The 13,721-nt window shown below is 35.3% G+C and overlaps 1 protein-coding gene across 1 annotated transcript in view; it reads right to left on the bottom strand.

Annotated features, from left to right (window-relative positions):
• Positions 1-13,721, bottom strand: part of TANC2 (tetratricopeptide repeat, ankyrin repeat and coiled-coil containing 2) — a 288,620-nt gene that overhangs the window by 103,397 nt on the left and 171,502 nt on the right. The window contains exon 8 of the mRNA XM_054574907.1: positions 6,834-7,097. Coding sequence (XP_054430882.1) covers positions 6,834-7,097 — 264 coding nt within the window. The remainder of the gene's footprint in view (positions 1-6,833; positions 7,098-13,721) is intronic.

The following is a 13,721-nucleotide window of genomic DNA, read 5'->3' as shown; positions in this document are numbered from 1 at the left end:
GAGTTTATATTTTAACTGACTTCTGCTGTATGTTTCCCTGATAAACTACTCATTTTCACACAAAGCAGAGGACAGCTGCTGCAAACGAACATTTCCTGCTTCCCACATCCTTCCAATTCACTGCCAGTATCATTTTAAGACATCAAGGATGACCATAGGCAGCCTGCTCTCTGATAATTTCTGCCATACAACCACATGTCCACAAGGGTTTTCTATTTTCTTCTAACACAACAGGCTTAAAAATAAATATATATAGTGGTTTAATTTTGAAAACATTAAAACACATAGTTTTAATTCTTTAATATTTTAAAGGTACATGAACATCTAAATTTATATTTGAAAAACTGAGTTACTTTAGGAAAAACACAAGCCAAAATTCATCTTTAATGACTTCATCATTTTAGTTAAAAGTTTTTGTTTTCAGTAAATATGCGTTACATGGAGTTTATTGGTATATTTAACTATAAGACTTTAGTTGTTTGAGTCTTTATGTTCCTAAAAATATTAAGCTAAATCTAACACACCAATTTATACTTATAATAATCATACTTGTTTTATTGTTAATAAAAAGTACATAATTGTTTCAAAATTTTTATTACATGTATTTTCTTCTATTTATGTTGAGTTAAAAGGTCAGAAAATTTTTTTAAAAAATAAATCAACATAAACATTTGCGTATTCGCTGACTCCATTCCCTGCAAGTCAAATTATTAAAAAAGCTGAAGTGTTATAAAAGCCACGTATCCTTTCTATTCTTTTTAAAATCAAGGGTCTTATGGAACAATATGAACAGTTTTAGTTTTTAGAGTTCAGTCCAGTAGCAGCCTCAGGGATTGTAAATAATTCCTTGACAATTTCCTGGTCCTGCTCGATGTGACCCTATAAAGATGCCAATGATACATTTGGCGGAGACAAATGTATTTGAAAAAATAAAGAAAGAAAGATGCCTCAGGCAAAAAGAGGGTGTCTCTTGCCATGACTGGTGTGACTCAGTGAGCTGGGCATCGTCCTGCAGACCAAAAGGTCACCAGCTCATTCCTAGTTGGGACACATGCCCGGGTTGCTGGCCAAACCCCTGGTTGGGTGAGGGCATGTGAGACAGATGTTTCCTACACATCGAAGTTTCTCTCCCCCTCTTTCTCCCTCCCTTCCCCTCTCTCTAAAAATACATAAATAAAATCTTCAAAAAGAGGATGCTTCTTTTCCTCAAGTGGTAAGAACCAACACAGCAAGGACCATTTAAACAGTTATTCCCCTAGGTTGTTTTAAAAGTGATGCAAATGGTATTTTTACATCATTATTCAACATTATTTGGTCTCTAAAATAAATAATTATATTACTCATACTGAGATAAAGTTTTTTCAAAGGGGAAATTTAAAAGCTGGATTTTAACAAGGCCTTTTATTATTGGAATTCAACACCCTCCACACATTCCCCCAGCTGTGCATATGCTTAGAACAATTGAATAAATGTAATTATACTGGATTCCACTTCCCCTCCCCACTTCAAGCTCATCTCATATATAATATCCTAATTATTCCTATTAACCAAGGAGATTTCAGTATTTGATCTTCCCCCAGTTTGGGAAAAGCACTTCTATGTATACTCTAGAAAGCAAAGGAAAATATGTATATCTAGAGCTAAAATGAGAAGAGGGGACCCTCTTGGGCTAATAATATTTATTTTAAAAGATGATTTAGATATCATTTAAGCTACCAGAGATGATGGTCTTATCAAATATTTACATACATTATACAGTTAGCAGAGTAATTCCCTGTGAAAGTAATTTTATTTCTCTACATCCAGGAAATACTTTCAACCTATAATATATTCAATTTTGAAACTGAGTCATTTGGCTCATAGCTCACTTTCCTGTCTCTTCGTGAGGACACTGAAACATGGTTTCCAAACACAGAGAACCACCTGTGTTTCCCTGACCTATGACTTGTATTGCAGGCCACAGTAGGTCTGTTTGTGTTACATTCAACACTGACAAGAAATAATCTTTTGACAAAGTATTTTGTTCAACACAGTCAATGTGTATTACTCTGAGTGTATAAAATCCTATTTTCCAGGACAGATCTACCTGGCTTCTGACAGTGACTTTAGCTTTTACCCTTCCTCTCCTTTGAAGAAGCATTATCAGTACTGGCAATGAATCTGAAAATCTCTGTTAGCCAGAAAGGTCAGTGTTATAGGGTGACCATTGTGATAAGTGAAAAAATAATCAATAATTTAGGTCAATAGGCCTAATAATTCAAGCTAATATTATCCCATTTATTTTTTTAAATATGGGGGAGGGACAGGAAAGAAAAAAAGAAGAGGGGAGAAAATATTTCAGTGTATACAGGAAGTATTTTCCAATACTTGAATTAAAACAAATTCCAATAGTGGGAGGGAGTGGGGGGAGGGGGCAGGGGAAAATGGTGGGGGGAAGGCGGAGACAAATGTATTTGAAAAAAGAAAGAAAGAAAGAAAAAAACCCAAATTCCAATACCAAAGAATAATCATTGTTTTATAATATTTGATATAAACAGTATAATTTTTATTAAAAATATAAAGAAATAATGACATCAAAAATACAGTCCATAAAAATTTGATAAGTTGATGTCATCAAAATTTGTGTGCTCCAAAGCACATCAATAAGAAATGAAATAATAAGCAACAGACTAAGAGAAAATATTTTGAAAACATCTCTGATAAAAACTTGTATCCAGAACATAAAACAAATTGTTACACAACTCAATAAGACAGATAATCCAATAAAAAATGTGCAAAAGGTCTGAGCATTTTATTAAAGAAGACATATGAATAGCTAGTAAGTATATAAAATGAGCTCAAATCATTGTTCATTAGAAAAATGAAAATTAAAACCACAACAAGATAGCATTTCATACCCACACAAACAGCTATAATTAGGGATAAGACAATAACAAAGGGTATAGAAGTGGTGGAGGAAAAAAAGAATCCTCATACTGTGGATGGAAATGTAAAATGGTTTAGCCACTTTGGAAAACAGTTTGGTAGTTTCTTAAAAAGTTAAACATAAATTTACCCTATGATCTATCAATTCCACTCCTAGGTATCTGTCGTTGAGAAATAAGAACATGTGCCCAACCAAGGAACTGCACATGAATGTTCATTGCAGCACTATTCATAATAATCAAAAATTGTAAAAACCTAAATGTCCAGCAGCTGGTGAATGTGTGGTAACATTAGCCATACAATGGAATACTTTTGCAATAAAAAGGAACAAACTTCTGATACATGGATGAACCTCAAAAACATGGCAGACACAAGAGATCACATACTATATGACTCCATTTAAATAAAATGTCCAAAAAAGGTAAATCTACAGAGATAGAAAGTAGATTAGTGTTTGCCTGGAGCTAGAGATAGGAATCAAAATAACATTAAATAGACATAGGAATCTCATGGGGATGATAAAAATGTTCTAAAACAGATTCATGGTGAAAACTGCATAACAGTAAATATACTAAAAATTACTGAATTAGGTGAATTACTTAAAATGGGTTAATTTTATGATATGTAAAATATGGCTCAAAATATTTGATTTTGAATAAAAAATTCCACAGAGACTGCTGCTACCACTAACCTAAGTAGGAAGGAAAGAGAGAGAGAGAGAGAGAGAGAGAGAGAAAGAGAGAGAAAGAGAAACATTTATTTGTTGTTCCACTTATTTATGCATTCATTGGTTGTTTCTTGTATGTGCCCTAACCAAGGGATTGAACCTGTACCTGGATGCTCTAACCAACTGACCTACCCAGCTGGGGCCTTGTTAGATTGTTTTTAATCAACACTAGAAATAAGTACTGCCCTGGCCAATGTGGCTCAGTTGGTTGGCAGGTCGTCCCAGAACCCAAAGTCTGCAGGTTCAATTCCTTAGGCACATACCTAGGTTGTAGGTTGGATCCTTAATCCCCAATCCCTTACAAGAAGCAACCAACCAATGCTTCTCTCTCGCATTGACATTTCTCTCTCCCTTCCTCTCTCTCTAAAAGCAATGAAAAAAATGTCTTTGGGTGAGGATTAAAAAAAATGGGCACTTATTTAAAGATATAGTTATGTTGCCTAAGGCTGTTATTTCTAAACCAAAGCCAAAGGTAAACCCTTCTAGAAAGACAGGAGTCAAAATATACTTCATATGTATTTTAAATTGAGGTAAGATTTATATATGTAAAGTATATATATGTAAGTGTATAGCTCAATAAATTTTTTATACACACGCACCCATGTAACCACCATTCAGATCAAAATATAGAAGGCTCCCTTAATTGATAGTCCCACCAAAGGTAACCACTACTTTAGTTCTACCACCATACCACAGAGGTGCCATAGTTTTGTCTGTTTTTCTAAACTTTATATACATACTTCATACAGCATATACACTCCATAATGTTGTCTGTAGCAATATTACATTTTTTTTTCAAATCTGGTGATATGATTTATTTATCCAGTCCACTGTTGATGGACAGTTGGTTTTCAGCTTTGGTGAAATATGAATAAAACTGATAAGAACATCCTTATTATTTGTCCTTCAGTGAACATAAAGGCTTATTTTTGATGGACATTTTATGTAGGAGTAAATTGCTAGGTTTTAGGTAACATGCATTTTAGCTTTATATGTCTTAAATAGACCTCATCAAGCAGCTTTATAAAGTGGTAGTACCAATTTATTAATATATTCTGATCAGTAATGTATGACAATTTCAACTGCATTACATCCTCAGTAACACTGGCACTGCCATTCCTTTTAATTTTGTGGATATGGGAATAGTGGTAGCTCACTGTCAAGAACTGTGAAGGATCTGATATTTTATCCTACATCTAAGCTAACAAGCCTGGACACACAAAGATATGAGACAGCTACATCAGAGATGAAAGGCAGTTCATTACTCAGAGGGATAGCAGTTGCCAAGGGTTCAACATTTGTGCCAGTCCCCTGAGCCCAATTCCCACAGAGTAATACAAAGACGGTTAAGTGATACCTGCACAAGCAGATATCACCTAGAATATTTACATTTCCTAGGATTTTATTTAACTAAATCATATCGTATGTATGTTTTCTTTTTTCTTTTTCTTTTTTTAAAATCTGGCTTCTTTCACAAAGCATAACTACTTAAGACTTGTGAAGGGAAGGGGAAAGTCAAGGAACATATAGCAAGGACTCATGGACAAAACCAAAGGGGAAGAGCTGAGGGAAGGAGGGAGGGGGCAAGGGAAAGTGGTGGGGGGGAGGCAGAGACAAATGTATTTAAAAATAAAGAAAGAAAGAAAGAAAAAAAAAGACTTGTATGTGTTGTTGCAGCATCAATAGTTCATTTCTTTTTTGTTGCTGGGTAGTATTCATTGCAGAGATATATTATGATTTTATCCAATCACCTGTTGATGGACATTTGGGATGTTTGCCATTTTTGCCTATTACAAATAGATTTGCTATAATTATTTGTGTATATCTTTGTAACAACATATGTTTTCATTTGAATAAATTCTATTGGGTTTTTCACCTCACATCTTTCTCATAAGTAATAGCATTCTAGGATTCTAATATGACATCATGGTTAGGATCAACGTAAAAAAATACCTAGAAGAGAAAATATTCTGTCATTATAGAAAAGTAAGTAATATTGAAGAATTAATACTAAAATCTGAGTTTCTGATCTTCCAGGTGGTCCATTATCCCCATAATCGCATCTGGTGATAGATGCTGATGGTCTTCCAGGGGATGCAACACAGAGTAATGGTTTAGAAAAGGTACGAAAAGGAAATAGGAAAAAGGCAAGAAGCATTGCATTATTACCTGTATAACAAAAATAATCATATTTTGGTAAATATGAGCTCTTGACTATAATAAGTAATGTATTTACCTTGTGTCAGTGAAATAAACCTATCCAGGCATTCATCAGTCAATTAAAAAAGATAAATGTAACTTTGATTTTGTAGTATGGACAAAGTCCAAACAATGAGACATTTTGAAAATGCCAAAACTCCCTTGCATTCTGCAAAAGCTCCTGCTCTGAATTACTAAACAGTAACTTAGCTGTATAAAAAATATCTTTAGTCTAAACAGCTGCTTAAGAATAATGGCTCCATATTCCAGCCACTTAAACTTCTGAATCATTCCTTTATGACTGAGGTTGCTTGTGGTGTTTATGAGTTATTCTTTAGCAATATAGGCACCTGGTGATTCTTTTATGATAAGACAACTACTGTTTTGTGAAAATAGTGAGCTCTTAGAATGGAGAAATTGAATTCTTGCCTTCCTGCCACTCCCTCAAACTATGGAGGATGATTTTTCTCCCTCCCTCCCTTTCTTCTTTTTTTTAAATTGTTGTTCAAGTACAGTTGTCTCCATTTCCCACCACCACTTTCCCCTGCCCCACCCACCCACACCTCCCACCCTCAATCCTACCTCCCTGGAAGATGATTTCTGATAATACAAATTCTACTGAAATATACTTCAATTTAATAATTAAACAAAAACCTTTAAAACCTCAAATTGAAATCCCTTCAGAGATTTCTGATGTGAGAAAAAACATTTTTGGAAGGTTGACAATATACTTTACAGATTGTTTCTGATTTTATGTATGTTTTTATGTATTTTGGGAAAACTAAACTACCTATCACTTGAGGAACACAAGGCTTCCCCACCACGTTAAAAAAAAAATACATGTGTATATTACCTAAACACAAAAGAGCAGCTTAGTCAAAGATGAATGAAAAATTTAAATACTGTTAGAACAGAATTTACTTTCATTTCAATATATACACCAATAAAATAGTCATAAAAAAAAAAACAACAAATACCTTACCTGCTACTGAATTTGGTCGTGGCATTAGATACAGAGGAATAGACTGTACTGATTGTGATAAAACTGTTTCCAAATTCCTCTCGGGGATCTTATTCAGACTATAGGTGGAAGCAGTCATGTTTTCATCTACTCGGTATAAACAGGAATCCATGCTGGATTTTTGAGACTGCCAAGGTTTTAGGTTTCCTCCAGATCCTAATTCTTTACTGCTTTCCCCAACATATTTTGTGCGTTCTACATTTTCAGAATAGCTTGTCAACGTAGCTAGAAAGAAAAAAAAAGAGTAAAGTGAATTAAAAATTAACAAAAAAACCCTGGAGATTAATCTGTTTAACATTATCCAAATTCAAGACTTGATAATAAGGATATTATTAACATTATTTTTAAAAAGTTACTGATGATCTTTTCATTTCCACCATGAAGTTTAAATAACTGAAGCCAAAATATAAAAATCTCTCACATATTTTCTCTCACCTCTCTTAACAGCTCTATTTAGATAAACCAAAAAAATTCATCCATCAGTGCTAAAAGACTGACAACGAGGGCCTATCACTGTGAGAAATTTCAGAATTTCATCGGAAGGGAATTTATATAATTTTTATGAATTACTGGAGAGCTCCAAGGGTCTCAAAAAGATCTTTATAGTTATACTCTTTTTATCCTATATTTTCCCTCATTTAAATTTATTTCCTAGCCCTTTCTGTGTAGCAAAGAATTAGAAAAAAGAACCAGCCCTAAGTAGAAGCTAAAAGAGGAGAATCTGTCCAAATAAGGAAGCAATACAAGGCTTTCTTGTTTGTACACTTAATTGTAGCTCTAATCCTCTCTAGTCCCTTAATGAAATCAAACAAAAACTGAAAAGGCTTCTAGAACTTTATTAAGCCTTACCACTAATTATAAACAGGAACATTTCCTTCAACCCTAAAAATGGAAGGGTTCAATACATTAAAACCTAGATTATAAAAATCTTAGCAATAATTATAAAACAAGAATAAAATGTCATAGCAGGAGAGTTTTTACATGGTAGTTCATATTCTCTTCTTATATTTTATTTATTTTGTTTTTAGAGGGAGGGAAGACAAGAGAGAGAAACACAGATTGGTCACTTCTCTCATAACTGTCCCAACTGGGCATCAAACCTGCAACCCAGGCATGTGCCCTGACTGGGAATCCTACTGACAACCTTCACCCTTTAGGTTCACAGAACAACACTCAACCAATGGAGTCAGGTGGCCAGGGCCTCTTTTTAAATTTTAAATATATATATAGTTAAAAGCAGAGACCTAAGTTCATGATGTAATTTCCATGACTCGTTTTAGTGAAGTTTTTCTCTTTGGAATTTTAAATGGAGTTATGGACTTTGTAGTAACAAGAGGAAAGATGAATTACAAAGGAAGATATCCTGGTTGTCTTCCAGCCTTGACAAGATAGTAATGTCTTCTTTATGATAATATGCCCTCCTTGCACCTGAGAATTAAGTGCTGCCAACTGGTCTCTGTATCTTCACTGACATTAGGATGACCAATTCCATGGCAACATCTTCCTATATCAATCAACTCCATCAGAGTGGGCAGTCACCATTATGTTCACAAAATGCCATTGGTACCCACCTCCACTTAGTCATGAATTATCCTTTTTATATATTGCTGGATTCAATTTGTTAGAATTTTCTTAAGAACTTTTAGGTTTATGTTCATCACAGACATTGGTCTTAGTTTACTTAACATGTAATGTCTGTCTAGTTTGATCTCAGGGCAATAAAGTTGGTCTCAAAGTTTTCTGTTCACTTCAACTTCCTACAGCAGTTTGTGTAGAAATGGTATTATTTCTTCCTTAAATGTTTGCTAGAATTCACCCATCAGGGTATCTCAATTGAGTTTTCCTTATGAGAAAGTTTTAAACAACAAACCCAATTTGTTTTTAATAGCTATAAAGCTATTCAGGTTATCTCTTTCTTCTAAAATGAGCTTTGTTGGTTTAATGTTTAAGGGAATTTGTTCATTACACCTAAACTGCCAAATTTCTTGGCATAAAGTTTTCATGAAAAAGTTGTTCTTTTATTATCCTTTTAACGCCTTAGGTGATATCCCTCTCATTCCTGTTATTGGTAATTTGTATGTTCATTTTTTTCCCAATTAACATGGCTAGAGGTTTATCAATCTTACGGATTTCCTCAAAGAACCAACTTTCAGTTTCATTGATCTTTCTCTAACATTTTCTATTTCACTGATCTTTATTCTTTATTATTTCCTACTTTCTGATTACTTTGGTTTAAATTTCTTTTTTCTATTTTCAAGTGGAAATTTAGTTTACTGATTTTTCTAAAATAAGTATATAATGCTATAAATTTCCTTTTAAGTACTCCTTTAGCTGCATTCCACATATTTTGATGTTTTGTTTTCATTAAGATTTAATTCAAAATATTCTCTAATTTCCGCTGTCATCATTTTACTTAAGTGTCATTTAGTAACGTGTCTAGTTTCCAAGTATTTGTGACATTTTGTGATATTTTTCCTATTATTCTTTTCTAGTTTAATCAAACTGTAGTCAGAGGACACAGTTTGTATGGTTTGAATACATTTAAACTTATTGAGACTTGTTTTAAGGATCAGAATATGGTCTACCTTGGTGAATCTTCCGTGTACACCTAAAAAAAATCTGTTCTCGACATTCCTTGAGTTCTGGCCAAGATGGAGGTGTAGGTAGAAACGCTTTGCTTCCTTACACAACCAAAAGAAAGATAACAACCCATTTAGAAACAAAAAACAACCAGAACTCAAACTGCATGGAAGTCTGACAACCAAGGAGTTAAAGAAGAAACATTCATCCAGGCTGGTAGGAAGGGCAGAGAGGACACGTAGTGACAGTGGACTGGGCAGGGAAGGTGGCAGCTAGCTGACTGGGTAGTTCCACATTCATGCAGAGATAAGCCAGGAGGAACAACTGGGGAGCGACACAGTCTGGGCAACACAGGGTTCCAGTGCAGGAAACTAAAGCCTCAAAACTCTGGCTGTAAAAACCTATGGGGATTGTGGCAGCAGGAGAAACTCCTAGCCTCAGAGGAGAGTCAGTTGGAGGGGCCCATGGGGTACTAGGACATACACAAACCCACCTACTTGGGAATGTGAGCCTGAAAGGGCACAATCTGCTTGTGAGAAGCAAAGGAAGTGATGGGAAGTGAGGTGAAAGCCTAGCAAGTGGCATTGTTCCCTCTCTGACCCCTCCCCCAAATACAGTGCCATAAGACAGCAAAGTGGGTTGCCCTGCTCTCACAGACACCTAAGGCTCTGCCCCTAACAAAGTAACAGGTGCGATGAAACAAAGAAATATGGCCCAAATGAAAGAACACATCAAAACTCCAGAATAAGAACTAAGTGACAAGGAAATGGCCAACCTATCAGATGCAGAGTTCAAAACACTGGTCATCAGTATACTCAGAGAAATGATTGAGTTCAGATGGAAAATGAAGGAAGAAATAAAGGCTATACAAAGTGAAATAAAGGAAAACATACAGGAAACCAACAGTGAAGGGAAGAAAACCGAGACTCAAATCAACAATTTGGAACAAAAGGAAGAAATAAACATTCAACCGGAACAGAATGAAGAAACAAGAATTCAGAATAATGAGGAGAGGCTTAGGAACCTCTGGACAATTTTAAACATTCCAGCATCCGAATCATAGGGGTGCCAGAAGGAGAAGAGGAAGAGCAAGAAATTAAAAACTTATTTGAAAAAATGAAGGAGAACTGCCCCAATCTGGCCAAGGAAATAGACATCCAAGTCCAGGATGCTCAGAGAGTCCTAAACAAGTTGGATCCAAGGAGGAACACACCAAGACACATCATAATTAAGTTACCCAGATTAAAGATAAGGAGAGAATCTTAAAAGCAGCAAGAGGAAAGGAGAGAGCTACCTACAAAGGGGTTCTTGTAAGACTATCAGCTGATTTCTCAAAAGAAACCTTACAGGCAAGAAGGAGATGGAAAGAAATGTTTGAAGTCATGAAAGGCAAGGACCCGCATCCGAGATTACTCTATTCAGCAAAGCTATCATTTAGAATGGAAGGGCAGATAAAGTGCTTCCCAGATAAGGTAAAGTTAAAGGAGTTCATCATCACCAAGCCCCTATTATATGAAATGTTGAAAGGCCTTATCTAAGAAAAAGATCAAAACCATGAACAGTAAAATGACAAAAAACTCACAACTATTAACTGAACTGAAAAAACAAAAACAAACTAAGCAAACAACTAGAACACGGACAGAATCACAGAAATGGAGATCACATGGAGGGTACTCTGTGTGGAGGGGGAGGGAGGAAAATGTACAGGGAATAAGGAGCATAAATCGTAGGTACAAAACAGACAGGGGGAGCTTAAGAATAGCATAGGAAATGGAGAAGCCAAAGACCTTATATGTACAGTTCATGGACATGAACTAAGAGCTAAGAGGTGGGGGCAGGGAAATGCTGGAGATGGCAAGGTGCAGAGCAGAGAGGGATAAAGGGGAGAAAAAATTGGTACAACTGTAATAGTATAATCAATAAAATATACTTTAAAAAAAGAATCTGTTCTCTGTTCTTGTTGGGTGGACTGACCTATAAATAACAATTAGGTCAAGTTGGTGTAGAATTGTTTAGGTTTTCTATATGCTAACTGATTTCCTAGCTGTGATGCCAACTACTTGAGAGCTTACTGCTGAAATCTCTAACTACGTTTATGGATATCTCCCATTCTGAAGCTCTGTTATTAGGTGCATAGACACTTAGGATTGTTATTTCTTCTTAATGAAATGACCCATTTATCATTATGAAATGACCTTCCTTTATAGGTCATTATTCTTTGTTCTGAAATCTATTTTGATATTCTTTTTTCTGAAATGGGTGAAGAAAGGAAATGATAAACACCAGAAGAGCAGCAGAGATTTAATCTTCTTTCATTAACACTTTCTAAGTGTGTTTTGGAGAGTGTAACTGGCTACCTTCTTGCAGGATTGGATTTGGACCTCTTCTCTCAGAACAGAACTGAGAGTATTGTAGCATCATGTTGTCAAATGAGACTAGATGCTAAAAAAAGAGTCTATGTGGTGAGAGGGTTGAATAGTAATGAAGTTACCATGCTGGATATATTCACCTGCCTGTTGACTATCTGGCTACAATTGTCCTAGGAATGGTGAATCATTCCCATAGGTTGAAGCTGGGTCCCTGTTATTAACATCCCTGCTGGCTGCTCCTAGTCCTTTGTGGTGATTATGGGTGCAAGTCAACCACAGTGCCTGTGCACTGCTGTATATACCTCTCTCCTCTGACCCTGGACTTCCTTAATGCCACTGAGACATTCAAGGCAGTAGGGTTATTGGATTCATGCAATAAGAAGAGTGCGGAAAAGAATGCCCTATTAGGACCAACACACCAATGTGAGAAGGGAACTAGCAGAAAAATATCCTTCTAATTTCCTCTTTCACAGTTTAGAAACATGTGGTCTCCCTCAAGATTTTCAGCAGAACCACATAATCACCTCTGCCAGCTCTGTAATTCCTTTCGTTATACTTGCTTTCCCTCTCCCTTTCGTTCATTCTTCCTTCCCTGGTTTGTACTTCCTTAATAAAGTGATAGCACATAACCTTTTGTCTTAGAATCTATTTTCTCAGGAATCTGTACCAAGGCAGTCCTGTTGGTGAAAATATTGAGAACCATGGGCTAGATATTCTCAAAACCAGTTCAAATGTTTAAGTCATATTAAGTTATTTATGTATGTGGTCAAAACTACTTACTTTAATTAAAAATTCATTTCATACATTCAGTCTTTCAGTCATAAATAGCCAAATGGTTCCTAACCTTTTTGTCACCAACCAAATGCTACACCATCCCCAATAAGATTTTTATAGATTCCACAGCATATTTTATAATTATAATTTCTAAATGTGTTCAGTGACAGCATATAGGTATGCATGTATTTATATTACGTGTGTATATGTCTATGTGTGTTCTTATTATCCTAATTTCTGCAAACTGTTTCATAAAATTTCACTGAAGCATAATTTCATTTGGTGTAAAGTTGTGGTGATGCAGCTGGCTTTGTAATTCTTGGCTAGACGCACGGAGTTCACACAGGTGCTGGGTCAGTATACTGAAAACCTGAACAGAGACTAAATGGAAACTCCTGTTTCCTGGAGAACTTGTCTCCTACATGTTAAAATATGTTATTTAACTCTTTGCTTTTTCTGTGTGTGTGTGTGTGTGTGTGTGTGTGTGTGTGTGTGGTGTCCCAATGGAAGTTTTTATCATTGGGCCTCAAGTCAGAATTGGCTAAAATTTACTTATATATCCCAGAAATATATCCCTTTCTCCAGATAAACTATGAACAAATTTAGCAGGTCCCAACATGGGAATGTTACTTCTTTACAGCTCTGAGAAAGCAGTAATGAGTTTCACTTTTTTCAATATTTCAAGTAATTTATAAATAGTAACATGCTTACTGGTGACTAGTTAACTAAACATCAAGTTTCTTTAAGCTTACCTGGAATTATATCAAGGGTGATGGCACTAGCTAATTCATTTTGAACAAAACTCTGGCATACATATATTTATTTCATAAATTAAAAATGAGAAACTATTGAAAAAAATGAATACAGTGATGTTAAAAACTCTTCCAAAATATAAACTCTACCAACAAAAACTATAAAAGTCTTGATTAGTGGTGGCAAGTTTTGAAAAACTGAATTAATATGTGGCACAAAGAATTATTCAGTGGCATATGGACTATATTTTATTATTCAAATTGCTAAATTTTATAATAAGGAAGGGCTTTACGGTCATGGTGTTTAAAAGCAAAAATAAGGAAGGAAGACACCTAGTTTTTGTAATGTGAGAAGAGCATTGATGTCACTCTGC

The sequence above is a fragment of the Pteronotus mesoamericanus genome, unplaced genomic scaffold (assembly GCF_021234165.1).
Source record: "Pteronotus mesoamericanus isolate MK-2021 breed Mesoamerican mustached bat unplaced genomic scaffold, CSHL_Meso_final contig_269, whole genome shotgun sequence".
NCBI classification, from domain to species: domain Eukaryota; kingdom Metazoa; phylum Chordata; class Mammalia; order Chiroptera; family Mormoopidae; genus Pteronotus; species Pteronotus mesoamericanus.
This window is presented reverse-complemented; position numbering and strand designations above follow the sequence as displayed.